Source organism: Coregonus lavaretus (genome assembly GCF_964263955.1).
Source record: "Coregonus lavaretus genome assembly, contig: HAP1_SCAFFOLD_8410, whole genome shotgun sequence".
Taxonomy (NCBI): Eukaryota; Metazoa; Chordata; class Actinopteri; order Salmoniformes; family Salmonidae; genus Coregonus; species Coregonus lavaretus.
Window position 1 is genome coordinate 1 of NW_028156773.1, and position 14736 is coordinate 14736.

At 45.3% G+C, this 14736-nt stretch overlaps 1 protein-coding gene across 1 annotated transcript; it reads left to right on the top strand.

Annotated features, from left to right (window-relative positions):
- Positions 1-10534: 10534 nt before the first annotated feature.
- On the top strand, positions 10535-13124 carry LOC311119688 (calcium-independent phospholipase A2-gamma-like; the record flags this gene model as incomplete). The annotated part of the gene is made up of 2 exons (XM_084194354.1): positions 10535-10824; positions 11635-13124. Coding segments are annotated over 2 exons (565 nt in total), but the record flags the coding sequence as incomplete, so codon positions are not given.
- Between the last annotated feature and the right edge of the window lie 1612 nt (positions 13125-14736).

The window sequence follows — 14736 nt, forward strand, 5'->3', positions numbered from 1 at the left end:
AATACACATTCAGAACACTTCCTGATAGGCCTCTCCTAGGCCAGAGGCCATTAACTGGAGGGTCATAGTGTGTGCTTCTGTGTGCTTGGCTGTGTGAGAGCAAATGTAGAGCGCCCCCCCCCCCCCCCCCACCCTCGCGCAATTAAATTACATTTTATTTAAGTTTATTGACATGGGAAACATATTTTAACGTTGCCAAAGCAAGTGAAATAGATAATAAACAAAAGTGAAATAAACAATAAATATTAACAGTAAACATTACACTCAGAAGTTCCAAAAGAATAAAGACATTTCAAATGTCATATTATGTCTATATACAGTGTTGTAACAATGTGCAAATAGTTAAAGTACAAATGGGAAAACTAAATAAACATAAATATGGGTTGTATTTACAATGGTGTTTGTTCTTCACTGGTTGCCCTTTTCTTGTGGCAACAGGTCACAAATCTTGCTGCTGTGATGGCACACTGTGTATTTCACCCAATATATATATGGGAGTTTATAAAAATTGGGTTTGTTTTCGAATTCTTTGTGGATCTGTGTAATCTGAGGGAAATATGTGTCTCTAATATGGTCATACATTTGGCAGGAGGTTAGGAAGTGCAGCTCAGTTTCCACCTCATTTTGTGGGCAGTGTGGCACATAGCCTGTCTTCTCTTGAGAGCCAGGTCTGCCTACGGCGGCCTTTCTCAATAGCAAGGCTATGCTCACTGAGTCTGTACATAATCAAAGCTTTCCTTAAGTTTGGGTCAGTCACAGTGGTCAAGTATTTAGGGCCAAATAGCATTCTAGTTTGCTCTGTTTTTTTCTTAATTCTTTCCAATGTGTCAAGTAATTATCTTTTTGTTTTCTGATGATTTGGTTGGGTCTAATTGTGTGTGTGCACACACACACACACACAAACAAACCCTCAAACACACACACACACACACACACACACACACACACACACACACACACACACACACACACACACACACACACACACACAAACAAACCTCAAACACACACACAAACAAACCCTCAAACACACACACACACACAAACAAACGCTCAAACACACACATCAAAGACTGAGCCCCCCTGTGATGGAGAAGGGTTCCTGTATGTACTGCTGTTTGTAGGGGAACCGGAGGAGACACTGACTGTTAATGAAAGAGAATATCAACACATAGAGCCAAATTATGCTCCACTAACCTATTAGTTTGTCAGACTATTTTCTAGGTTAACAGAATGGTATTTGACCTGTTGTAATTTGGATGCCACTCCGTTGACCTGCTTTAGTTTTGTTTGGTTGTAGACTGTACACCTGCGTCATAGAGCGAAGGCTATTTCCTGTATGTTAGTTTGTTTCAGGAAGAAGGAAATCAGAGCTAAATGCAAAGCAAGCTCTCTTCTCAGAGCCTTAGAATATTCACTGGTTGCCATGGAGATTTCTATCTACTCGACCAAGTGGGTTTGGGCCTCCCTCCATCCCTCCATCTGGGCAGAGCCCTCAGACAAGCCGTTCTTTAACCTTTACCCAGAGTCTGAAAGGAGAGGTAGCTGCCTGCCTGGCCTACAGTCCCTTTGATCACCCATTCACAATGGAGCGCAGTGCCCTGCCACACACTCCAGTGATTTATTGATATTTAAACACAGAGCGCACGCACACGCCACTGGAGAGAGAAGGATGATTTGGTGACATGCTTTATTTACTGTGTGCCACTGTGCGTTGGCCCTGTTTCCCTCTTTTCAACAGCTTCACAACAGACCAAAGAGGAAAGTGGAGACTAGAGATGTATTTAAAGTCTACAGATCTTGACTCGCCTCTTGAGAGAGCTGGGTTGTGTTTGGAGTTTTCTTTACTGTTCAATGGACAGATTTGGTCGTTTTTTAATGTGCCAGCAATCATTTGAATCCTTAGTTTGTCATGAGACTTGGCTGTTGTCTTGGATGAACCTCTTTTCGATGATTGAACTTCCTGCTTCATCATTTTGATAAGGCTAAGTCCATTTCATGACACAGTGCTTTTATTATCCATAGATTTCCCTTTAGCTCTCTGTCCCTTCTCTGACAATGCTACACACCCAGTGGGCAGGCCTATTTGATATGCTATTACATAGTCAATAGACTCTTATCACTAATCCCATTATGTTCTGTGTAATATATTTAGTGTGTGTGGATTAAAATGCAAGGAGCAGCTGTAGCTCTTGGCTGAGAAACCGGTTGACAGCTGAACTCCCTCTGCTCTCAGTCAGTCCGGACGGAGACACGCCCGCCCGCCCACCAGCCCGCCCATAAAAAAATCTGTTTTAAAGGGGAATGGAAACACTAGGCTTCAGAACTCCGGCTAACTGTAACTGTAAATCACCGTTAGGAAATGTACTCAGACCATGACCTTTGCGTGCATTAATGAGGAACATTTGCTGGTGTCAAACCATATATGAAAACATGATACGTATTTTGAAAGCTGAGAAACAGACCTTTCAAATGATATGACATACAATGGCACCACAGCCATCGAATGGTAATCAGTTCAAGAAAAAACACCTGTGAAAATGTGTATCTTAGACGAAAATCAACGTTCTTTCCCCAAACAACTGCCATTTACACAACTTCCTAATGAAGATGGAGAAATATTTAAGGCGTATTGAGTGTTCCTTAAAGGATTGATAATCTGAAATCAGAATAGTGATACCTTTTACTGTGAATGAGTTAGACGTTTTAGGGACCAGTGGTATTTTTATAGGATTCTATGGAATGTTCTGTGATCAGACATTTTCTTATCTGGATAGTATATTACATTTTTTTACATTTTAGTCATTTAGCAGACGCTCTTATCCAGAGCGACTTACAGTTAGTGAGTGCATACATTATTTTAAAAATTTTCATACCCCCCGTGGGAATCGAACCCACAACCCTGGCGTTGCAAACGCCTTGCTCTACCAACTGAACTACATCCCTGCCGACCATTCCCTCCCCTACCCTGGGGCCCCCTAGCAGCCTGGGGCCCTAAGCGACTGCCTATGTTGCTTATGCCTGGAGCCGGCCCTGCACACACACAGTGCTGAAGGGTGCCACGGTAATGGTCGTAATGTCCGACTCCCTCCATCCCTTCTGTCAGTAATAATGTGGACCAGTGCCCTGGGTTGGCATCAGTCCATTGACCCAAGCCAAAGCCCTTAGATTAGCCAAGCAGAACCATCCTAGGAACCTCACAATGAGAGCGTTGTTGATTTATTTGACCTTTATTTAGCCTTGAATAAAGACTTGGGAGTATCAGTATGGTAACGCAAAACCAACTTTGATTTAACCGAGCAACAACTAAAAAAGGTGCATTTCCTGAAGGAAAGGTGTGTGTTGCTTCAGCTGTAGTTTTATGGTAGTTGAAAAAGTAGTAAGGCTAAATGTCTTTACAGTGACCACCTGGAGAGAGCAGGGAGAGAGGTGTTGATACTTCTTTACAGTGACCACCTGGAGAGAGCAGGGAGAGAGGCGTTGATACTTCTTTACAGTGACCACCTGGAGAGAGCAGGGAGAGAGGTGTTGATACTTCTTTACAGTGACCACCTGGAGAGAGCAGGGAGAGAGGTGTTGATACTTCTTTACAGTGACCACCTGGAGAGAGCAGGGAGAGAGGTGTTGATACTTCTTTACAGTGACCACCTGGAGAGAGCAGGGAGAGAGGTGTTGATACTTCTTTACAGTGACCACCTGGAGAGAGCAGGGAGAGAGGCGTTGATACTTCTCACTGCTGTTCTCTACATTCCCCTTGGAGCTGAATAATGTTCTATTGGCCCTTTGACCCGACGTTGTCATTCAGGACTCTAGATTCTCACTCTCCCTCTATTTTTCAACGCCACATATGGCATTTCTCAAAGGGCTTCTGCCAGATAGAGACAGTTTGACTGAGGCAGTAGAGTTGACCTGTTTCTCACTGTGTCTACCATCGTTACACAGTAAATCAAATCAAAGTGTATTGGTCGCGTACACAGATTTGCAGATGTTATCGCATGTGCAGCAAAATGCTTATGTTTCTACCTCCAACAGTGCGGTAATACCTAGCAATCAAAAAAATTTTAAACACACATAATCCAGAAAAATAAATACAATTAGTTAGGATGACCCATCACTAGAATACAGTATAAAGTGGGTGAAACAGTATGTAAACATTATTGAAGTGACCAGTGTTCAATGACTCTATGTACCTAGGGCAGCAGTCTCTAAGGTGCAGGGTAGAGGACCGGGTGGTAGCCGGCTAGAACAGTGACTAAGGTGCAGGGTAGAGGACCGGGTGGTAGCCGGCTAGAACAGTGACTAAGGTGCAGGGTAGAGGACCGGGTGGTAGCCGGCTAGAACAGTGACTAAGGTGCAGGGTAGAGGACCGGGTGGTAGCCGGCTAGAACAGTGACTAAGGTGCAGGGCAGGGTACTGGGCGGAGGCCGCCTAGTGGTGACTATTTAACAGTCTGATGGCCTGGAGATAGAAGCTGTTTCTTAGTCTCTCGGTTCCAGCTTTGATGCACCTGTACTGTCTCCGCCTTCTAGATGGTAGCGGGGTGAACAGGCCGTGGATCGGGTGGCTGAGGTCCTTGATGATCTTCTTGGCCTTCCTGTGACACTGGGTGCTGTAGATGTCCTGGAGGGCAGGCAGTGTGCCCCCGGTGATGCGTTGGGCGTACCCCACCACTCCCTGCGGTTGTGTAGTGCTGGTTCTAGAGTAGAGACATCGTGAACTAATGCTCAGTGATCTGGTATATTTAAAGATTTAGCTAGTCTAGCTCAGACACGTGCTGCAGTTCAGTTCACTGGCGTTTGCTTTACTGGCATTCGCATCAATGTTGTTAGTAACTGTTAGGCTACATCATAAGTGACAGAGAGGCTGTGTCCCAAATGGCTCCCTATGTAGTGCAGTACTTTTGACCATAGCCCTATAGGCCAGAGCCCTAAGACCGTATGGGCCCTGGTCAAAAGTAGTGCACTACATAGGGAATAGGGTGCCATTTGGGACACAGCCAGAGTCTAGAGGGGTGATGAGCTGAGCGTGGCTCCCAGTCCGACCTCCCCAGTGTTCTTGAGGCAACGGGACAGAAAATGGGATCTCTTCTGCCTCAGCTGAATCCAACACATCCTCCCTCCCAGTCCCTGTCATCTGCCCATCCGGACACAGCTAAACAATGAGACTAGAGCCAGCACATCCATTTTGTGGTAGTGTTGTGTTAGGATATCATGCATGAAGAGAAGCACTTTCAGCCTCAGTCAGGGACTCTCTCGGGTTGTAGTTAAACTAGCAGGTTTGTTTGTTCCAGCTAGCTAAACGACCTGCTGTTGGTAAAGTCATATTGCTTATTGGATGGAGATTTCAATCCAAGCTCATGGCCATATTATCTTACTTTTTCCTTGGAGAAGTAAACTGAAATTCCAATTCCAATTTTCCTTGTTGAAAAGCAATGAGGAAAATTGGGAATGTAATTGGGCTTTTAGTTTACTTCCTGACTCCAACACAGATATAGGCTGTTGGCTTGTTGTATTGTTGTGATTGGAACATTGAAAATGGTGAGTGGAAGGTTGACCCTCATTAAGTCTCTGTGACCTTAGAGGTCAGAGGTCAGGGAATAGAACCAGCTGGTGTAATGTGGCTTGGAGACCTTTGGATCGACACACTCGCTACCAGGACTATTATAGGGGCACTGGTTGGTTCAGTGGTGAAGAAAATAATAGACAAGCATATTTCTAGCATTGTGTATTTGAATAATATTAACAAGTATAATTAAGTAATATGGCCCGAGGGGGTGTGGTATATGGCCAATATACCACGGCTAAGGGCTGTTCTTATATTTTTCTCATTCCCCTCTTTCTCATTTCTCCCTCATCTCAGTTTCTTTCTCTCTCTCTCTCTCCTCCCCCTCTCTCTCTTTCTCATTTCTCCCTCCACCTCTCTCTGTTTCATTGTCTTTTTCTCTCTCTCCCTCCCCCCCTCTCTCTCTCCTCCCCCTCTCTCTCTCTCCTCTCCCCCCCCCTCTCTCTCCTCCCTCTCTCCGTCCATTGTGTTGTAATTGGTTCAGTTCACAGTCTACTCCAAGCCAGTTAAAGAGGACTCTGTCCCTGTCTGGCTTACTGAGAAACAGAGGATTCCCAGGACCACTGATCAGGTCCTCATGTGTAGGCTAGCTTGGGTTCTCTTTTAATTGTGGCTGTCCACTCACGCTCCTTTCCACTCAGCAGTTGACCCTCTTCTCCTCAGCTGGAGTTATTTCAAGACAACTGTATCAGCCGTTCCAAGTGTTTTAGTAATAAGCAAAGCTAATCTGACCTTTTTGACAGGTCGTCCTTGCAAAGCAGAATGTTCTCACCTGTATAAATAAAGGTTAAAAAAAAAATATTTGTCTTGTATATCATTTTGAAAATGACAGTTTCCTGTCTGTCTTTACTTCCTGGTAGTAGGTGCCACATAGATAGATAGAGAGATCATCTTTCTATATGTCCCATTATGGTGTCTGTGAGTGCACAGGCAGCGCCATCGAGGCGATCTCCATTTTCTTCTTCTACTACTTCTATGATTTGGCCAACAAACTGAAAGGGTGCACACTGCCAACTAGTGTTTGCTCGCAAGTATAATTCATTGGCTGATCCCTCCTGATGACCCGGATGGAATAATGTGATCCTTCCTTAACCCATTGGAAGCCCCACCCAGTTGACTACTTTGAAATGGTGGAAGCCCTCAACGACAATGTCCATGCCAAAACTGGTTATATCCATCTAGAGTCCTCCATCTAACTCTATGAAGGTACCAGAACAAAGCCTGGTTGTTATTTTGACAGAGGCACTGAACAGTACTGTACTGTGTTTCCATAGAACTTCCTTCACATCTTGTGTGCTAGTTACATTGTTACCTTCAGCATTCTAGTTTGCCAGGGACATACTGTATTATGATTACATAAAGACCAGTGATCTGGTCACATGCTGTATCAGGGACATACTGTATCATGATAACATAAAGACCAGTGATCTGGTCACATGCTGTATCAGGGACATACTGTATCATGATAACATAAAGACCAGTGATCTGGTCACATGCTGTATCAGGGACATACTGTATCATGATAACATAAAGCAGTGATCTGGTCACATACTGTATCAGGGACATACTGTATCATGATAACATATAAAGACCAGTGATCTGGTCACAGTTTTGTAACGCTCTTAATTGCAGCCAGGCTAGGTTTTATTTGGCTAATTTAGTGTTTAATCATCATGAGGCCTGCAGCGAAGTGTCAAGACACATTAAGGTGCCATGAAATCTCTGGTTAGTCACGATGATGCGCTACCGGAGAATCACTTTGGCTTGTTGGTAAACAGGTCACAAAAATAATCACCTGATAAAACACAACAATTAGCACTGAGAATTGTCCTCTAATACAGTGGGGGGGGGGAAAGTATTTAGTCAGCCACCAATTGTGCAAGTTCTCCCACTTAAAAAGACGAGAGAGGCCTGTAATGTTCATCATGGGTACACGTCAACTATGACAGACAAATTGAGATTTTTTTTTAATGAATTTATTTGCAAATTATGGTGGAAAATAAGTATTTGGTCACCTACAAACAAGCAAGAATTCTGGCTCTCACAGACCTGTAACTTCTTCTTTAAGAGGCTCCTCTGTCCTCCACTCGTTACCTGTATTAATGGCACCTGTTTGAACTTGTTATCAGTATAAAAGACACCTGTCCACAACCTCAAACAGTCACACTCCAAACTCCACTATGGCCAAGACCAAAGAGCTGTCAAAGGACACCAGAAACCAAATTGTAGACCTGCACCAGGCTGGGAAGACTGAATCTGCAATAGGTAAGCAGCTTGGTTTGAAGAAATCAACTGTGGGAGCAATTATTAGGAAATGGAAGACATACAAGACAACTGATAATCTCCCTCGATCTGGGGCTCCACGCAAGATCTCACCCCGTGGGGTCAAAATGATCACAAGAACGGTGAGCAAAAATCCCAGAACCACACGGGGGGACCTAGTGAATGACCTGCAGAGAGCTGGGACCAAAGTAACAAAGCCTACCATCAGTAACACACTACGCCGCTAGGGACTCAAATCCTGCAGTGCCAGACGTGCCCCCCTGCTTAAGCCAGTACATGTCCAGGCCCGTCTGAAGTTTGCTAGAGTGCATTTGGATGATCCAGAAGAGGATTGGGAGAATGTCATATGGTCAGATGAAACCAAAATAGAACTTTTTGGTAAGAACTCAACTCGTCGTGTTTGGAGGACAAAGAATGCTGAGTTGCATCCAAAGAACACCATACCTACTGTGAAGCATGGGGGTGGAAACATCATGCTTTGGGGCTGTTTTTCTGCAAAGGGACCAGGATGACTGATCTGTGTAAAGGAAAGAATGAATGGGGCCATGTATCGTGAGATTTTGAGTGAAAACCTCCTTCCATCACCAAGGGCCTTGAAGATGAAACGTGGCTGGGTCTTTCAGCATGACAATGATCCCAAACACACCGCACGGGCAACGAAGGAGTGGCTTCGTAAGAAGCATTTCAAGGTCCTGGAGTGGCCTAGCCAGTCTCCAGATCTCAACCCCATATAACATCTTTGGAGGGAGTTGAAAGTCCGTGTTGCCCAGCGACAGCCCCAAAACATCACTGCTCTAGAGGAGATCTGCATGGAGGAATGGGCCAAAATACCAGCAACAGTGTGTGAAAACCTTGTGAAGACTTACAGAAAACGTTTGACCTGTGTCATTGCCAACAAAGGGTATATAACAAAGTATTGAGAAACTTTTGTTATTGACCAAATACTTATTTTCCACCATAGTTTGCAAATAAATTCATTAAAAATCCTACAATGTGATTTTCTGGAAAAAAAATTCTCATTTTGTCTGTCATAGTTGACGTGTACCTATGAAGAAAATTACAGGCCTCTCTCATCTTTTTAAGTGGGAGAACTTGCACAATTGGTGGCTGACTAAAAACTTTTTTGCCCCACTGTATGTTCACTATCACAGTTTGACTGTGACATTTCCTCTAGATTGAAACTCCAAATAGTGAGACTTTCATGTCTGTCAGGGCCCACTTCCTTATTCCAATTCGTTTTGTGTTTCCAGAAGGGTTTTTTAGAAGAGGCAGTCCTGGACATAAAGCCATGGCAACACTGGAGACATTGTCTGTTTCTCTTCAGTGTCTCTCTGTAGTGAGAAGCCAGTGAGGTTGTTGAGAGAGGCTTAGCCCAGAGAGCTGTTGTAGCTCTGACCCCCACAGAGTGGAAATGACCTTTGACCTACAGTCAGCACGGGTCAAGGCCTTATTGTGAGCCACACTCTCTCCCACAGTCCACCATGAGTGGATCATTGTTTTAGCAGTTTAATCCTATCCAAACACCACAGTTTGTAAACCCTTCACGCAGGGTGTGTCCCAAATGACACCCTATACTTTTTTTCCAGGGCCCATAGGGCTCTCAAAAGTAGTGCACTATGTAGGAAATAGGGTGCCATTTGGGACACAGCCTTAGTGGATGCAGTCCAAGGGGAAGTGGACTTGGAGAGGGAAGCTAAGAGGGAGAGAGAGAATAAAGTAATAAGACTAAAGCTGGCCTTGTCAAGACAACGTCACTGTTCTGCTAGTGTCTGGTTATAGTGCACTACTTTTGAGAGCCCTATGGGCCCTGGTAAAAAGTATAGGGTGTGATTTGGGACGCACACTGAGTGAAGAGTTTTCAAACTGTGGTGTTTGGATAGGATTAAACTGCTAAAACAATGATCCACTCATGGTGGACTGTGGGAGAGAGTGTGGCTCACAATAAGGCCTTGACCCGTGCTGACTGTAGGTCAAAGGTCATTGGTGTTTCATTAAACAGACATGGTGTTTCAGGACTGGGGCGTTTCATTAAACAGACAAGGTGTTTAGATGCAGAGCAGCATTGATCAGGGACTGGGGCGTTTCATTAAACAGACATGGTGTTTAGATGCAGAGCAGCATTGATCAGGGACTGGGGCGTTTCATTAAACAGACATGGTGTTTAGATGCAGAGCAGCATTGATCAGGGACTGGGGCGTTTCATTAAACAGACATGGTGTTTAGATGCAGAGCAGCATTGATCAGGGACTGGGGTGTTTCGTTACACCTTGACCCCACCTGACTCTGGAAACGAGCTGCTGGAGGACTGCTGACAAGGAGAGGACACACACACACACACACACACACACACACACACTCTCTCTCTCACTCCGTAGCTCCAGGTATACCTCAGGGTAATTGGCACACTACAAGGCAGCTGTGAAAGCTGCATTCTGGTCACACCTCCCCCTGAAGGCATGCTTGATGTTAGGCCTCTTTCATATTTTTCATATCTTCTAGCGTGCGCTGGTTTGTAATGATGAATGAATGTCTATTGGAGTCATAAAGACACAGACATGATGTACTAGGACATGATAATGATTTATTCTGTTCTACCTCAATATTATTACACATTTACCAGCACATTAACCAAGCTTAATGCCAATCCTGAAAAAGAAACAAATCATACACCTTTTACATACAACATAAGAACGAGGACATACACATTTGAACAACATACTGGTACGTCTAAAATCATTGTGGTATTTTATAAACTCATAGATTGTCTCCGTGTGTGTCTCCAGGATGGAGGTCTCCTCATCAACAACCCGACAGCGTTGGCCATCCACGAGTGTAAGCTGCTGTGGCCCAACACCCCAGTGCAGTGTGTCGTCTCTCTGGGTACGGGCCGCTATGAGACCGCCAGCAAGAACAACAGCACCTACACCAGCCTCAAAGCCAAGATCACCAATGTCATCAGCAGTGCCACCGACACAGAGGGTGGGTCACACATGGGACCGTGGAGTGCGTGTGTGTGTGAGTGTGTAGTTTTTGAGTGTGTAGTTTGTGTGTGCATGCATGTTGTGTGTCACTTTCCACATCTGTCCTTTGACAGGGGTTAAACCACATGAGGTTATTTATAACATCAGAGTAAAGGCCATCAGTCAGTCACAGACATGTGCTTCACTAAAACAGACACTCCCTGTTAGGTGGTTGGAAGACAATTGTTTTGTCTAATTATATATTTCAGTCAATCTCCTTCAATGACTTCATGTTGCTCCCCAGTGCTTGACCTCTCTGATTCCTCATTCATCAGCTCCCCAGTGCTTGACCTCTCTCTGATTCCTCATTCATCAGCTCCCCAGTGCTTGACCTCTCTGATTCCTCATTCATCAGCTCCCCAGTGCTTGACCTCTCTGATTCCTCATTCATCAGCTCCCCAGTGCTTGACCTCTCTGATTCCTCATTCATCAGCTCCCCAGTGCTCGACCTCTCTCTGATTCCTCCATGTGTAGATGGTTGGCCTTTTGAGTGAAGTTTAGTCAGTGTGTGTGTGTGGTTGATGGCACTAATAACAACTTGATGGATCTCTATAAAGTAGGAAGTCATGATAAACCAGTCACACATAGACTAACTCTATCTCCCTCATCAGAGGTCCACATCATGCTGGACGCTCTCCTTCTCCCGGACAGCTGCTTCCTCTATCACTAAACTAGCTACACTAACAACATGATAGCTATGAAAATATAAAATGATTGAACTCTACTCCAGCAACATGACCTAACCTCTCATCTCTTCTCTCCCTGTCAGAGGTCCACATCATGCTGGACGCCCTCCTTCCACCCGACACCTACTTCCGCTTCAACCCCTACATGAGCGAGGACATCCCATTGGACGAGAGCCGGCCGGAGAGGCTCACCTTCCTGCAGGAGGAAGGAACTCGCTACCTGGAGAGGAACGAAGCCAAGCTGAACAAGGCAGCGTCGGTGCTGGCTCTGGAGAAGAGCGCCATCCAGAGGCTGGCTGAATGGTGCAAACTGAAGGCCGACATGTACGAGGGCCTGCCTTTCATCTCCAAACTGTAGGGGATGTCTAGAGGTGAAAGGTCAGACAGGCTGCGAGACACTAATTTAGACTGATTATGAAGATAATATAGGAGCTGTAAAGGTCTGACATGTACGAGGGCCTGCCTTTCATCTCCAAACTGTAGGGGATGTCTAGAGGTGAAAGGTCAGACAGGATGAGAGACACTAATTTAGACTGATTATGAAGATAATATAGGTGCTGTAAAGGTCTGACCTGTACGAGGGCCCTTCATCAGAAACTGTAGGAGGAGACCTGCAGAGGTTAAAGTTCAAAAGGCAGCTGCAGGCGGTAGGTGCTGAGACATTCATTTAGGCTTGATAATAAACATAATGTGCTTTGATATGACTCCATATCTGCTTGATGTAGATTATTTGAATTTCTGTTGCTTGGGCAGGATGTTGTTGCCTTTGACCTGTGAGAGTAGTGCAGTAGGATCTGTAGTAGTGTTTTCTCTGAAAAGGGTTTGGCAGGTAGGGCTGAAGGAATCAACCTTTTGACTGGTCCTAAATAAAGCGCCACTGTGAAGAGAGCGCATATGCTGTGTTTACACAGGCAGCCCAATTCTAATATTTTGCCACCCCAAACATCAGATCAAATATTTTGCCAATAATTGGGCAAAAGATCTGAATTGGACTGCCTGTGTAAACAGCCATAATGGTGTGAATGGTAGATAGCCATTTACTGTTTTGATTTAAGAGTGCAGGGTTTGCAGGGAAGGTATTTTTAACAACTACCGACTTAACATGTACTGGTATGTCAGATATTCAGGGTCTGTTATTAGCAACTCATTCTGTTGTAATTACTATAAATATGAATGTTGTAACTGACCTTGCTGTCACCTCATTCCCATGTTCAGTAACTTTAAATGCTTCAAACTTGAACTAGGCATGTAAAGTAGAATGGTATAAAACATGTAATTATGCCTTTTTTTCACAGATGAATGAAATCATGCACTTTGTAAATTGTCACATTGTTCTTATCGTAAGAGGTCTGTAAGGGATCAAATGTAAATGGTTTGATATGTGAATTTGAATAATGTTTAATTGCAGAGTTCATGATATTAGCTTTATAATGAACTTGTACCTCCTAGTTCCTTTCTCCTGCATCGGTGTGTGAGAATGAAAATGTGTAATTAAAACAGGTTTCTGTTGTCGTGTTGTCTATTGGTTGCTGTGTCTAATAACTACAGAATATAAATGATCATTATATCCTCATCTGATCTGTACTGACGTCTGTTGAAGCTTAAGTAATAGTCTACGACAACCTTAAACCCCTCGCTCTCTCTCTCTCTCACACATTCACACACACAGACACAGTCTATAATAGAGGTGTCATGGAAGAATGTGGAGTGTCCTCCTCTGTGATGAATTGCTTTTTCCAATTGCGGAATTGATTGGTTGCGTTGTTGTTTATCCCCTGACATTCCATGATGACACTCACTCCTCCCATTCAAATGAGAATCACCCCAATCAACCCTACACATAACGCAGCCTTGGAGGTTGTGTCTCAAATGGCATCCTGTTCCCCCAATAAGGCTCTGGTCAAAAGTAGTGCACTATATAGGGAATAGGGTGTCATTTGCATAGCAGTCTATGTCAGAGGACACATTATAGCCTCTTACAAGAACAATTTAAATCGTCACTAGAACCAAACACAGGAGAATCAGGCATAATTGATGGAATAAAATTAATTTGGATAGAGGCTTGGTGGGGTGTTAGGGTGTGGATAGAGGGTTGGTGGGGTGTGGATAGAGGGTTGGTGGGGTGTTAGGGTGTGGATAGAGGGTTGGTGGGGTGTGGATAGAGGGTTGGTGGGGTGTTAGGGTGTGGATAGAGGGTTGGTGGGGTGTGGATAGAGGGTTGGTGGGGTGTTAGGGTGTGGATAGAGGGTTGGTGGGGTGTTGGGGTGTGGATAGAGGGTTGGTGGGGTGTTGGGGTGTGGATAGAGGGTTGGTGGGGTGTTAGGGTGTGGATAGAGGCTTGGTGTGGATAGAGGGTTGGTAGGGGTGTTAGGGTGTGGATAGTGGCTTGGTGTGGATAGAGGGTTGGTGGGGTGTTAGGGTGTGGATAGAGGCTTGGTGTGGATAGAGGGTTGGTGGGGTGTTAGGGTGTGGATAGAGGGTTGGTAGGAGTGTCGGGGTGTGGAGAGAAGGTTGGTTGGGGTGTTGCGGTGAGGATAGAGGGTTGGTAGGACTGTCGGGGTGTGGAGAGAAGGTTGGTTGGGGTGTTGCGGTGAGGATAGAGGGTTGGTAGGGGTGTTGGGGTGTGGATAGAGGGTTGGTGGGGTGTTAGGGTGTGGATGGATGGAGGGTTGGTAGGGGTTGGTGGGGTGGGGTGTGGATGGATAGAGGGTTGGTAGGGGTGTGGATAGAGGGTTGGTGGGGTGTTAGGGTGTGGATGGATGGCGGGTTGGTAGGGGTTGGTGGGGTGTTGTAGTGTGGATAGAGGGTTGGTAGGGGTGTTGGGGTGTGGATAGAGTGTTGGTGTGGATGGAGGGTTGGAAGGGGTTGGTGGGGTGTTAGGGTGTGGATAGAGGGTTGGTACGGGTGTTGGGGTTGGTGGGGTGTCAGGGTGAGGATAGAAGTTTGGTAGCGGTGTTGGGGTGTGGATGGAGGGTTGGTAGCGGTGTTGGGGTGTAGATGGAGGGTTGGTAGCGGTGTTGGGGTGTAGATGGAGGGTTGGTAGCTGTGTTGGGGTGTGGATGGAGGGTTGGTGGGGTGTCAGGGTGAGGATAGAGGGTTGGTAGCGGTGTTGGGGTGTGGATGGAGGGTTGGTGGGGTGTTAGGGTGTGGATAGAGGGTTGGTAGGGGTGTTGGGGTGTGGATGG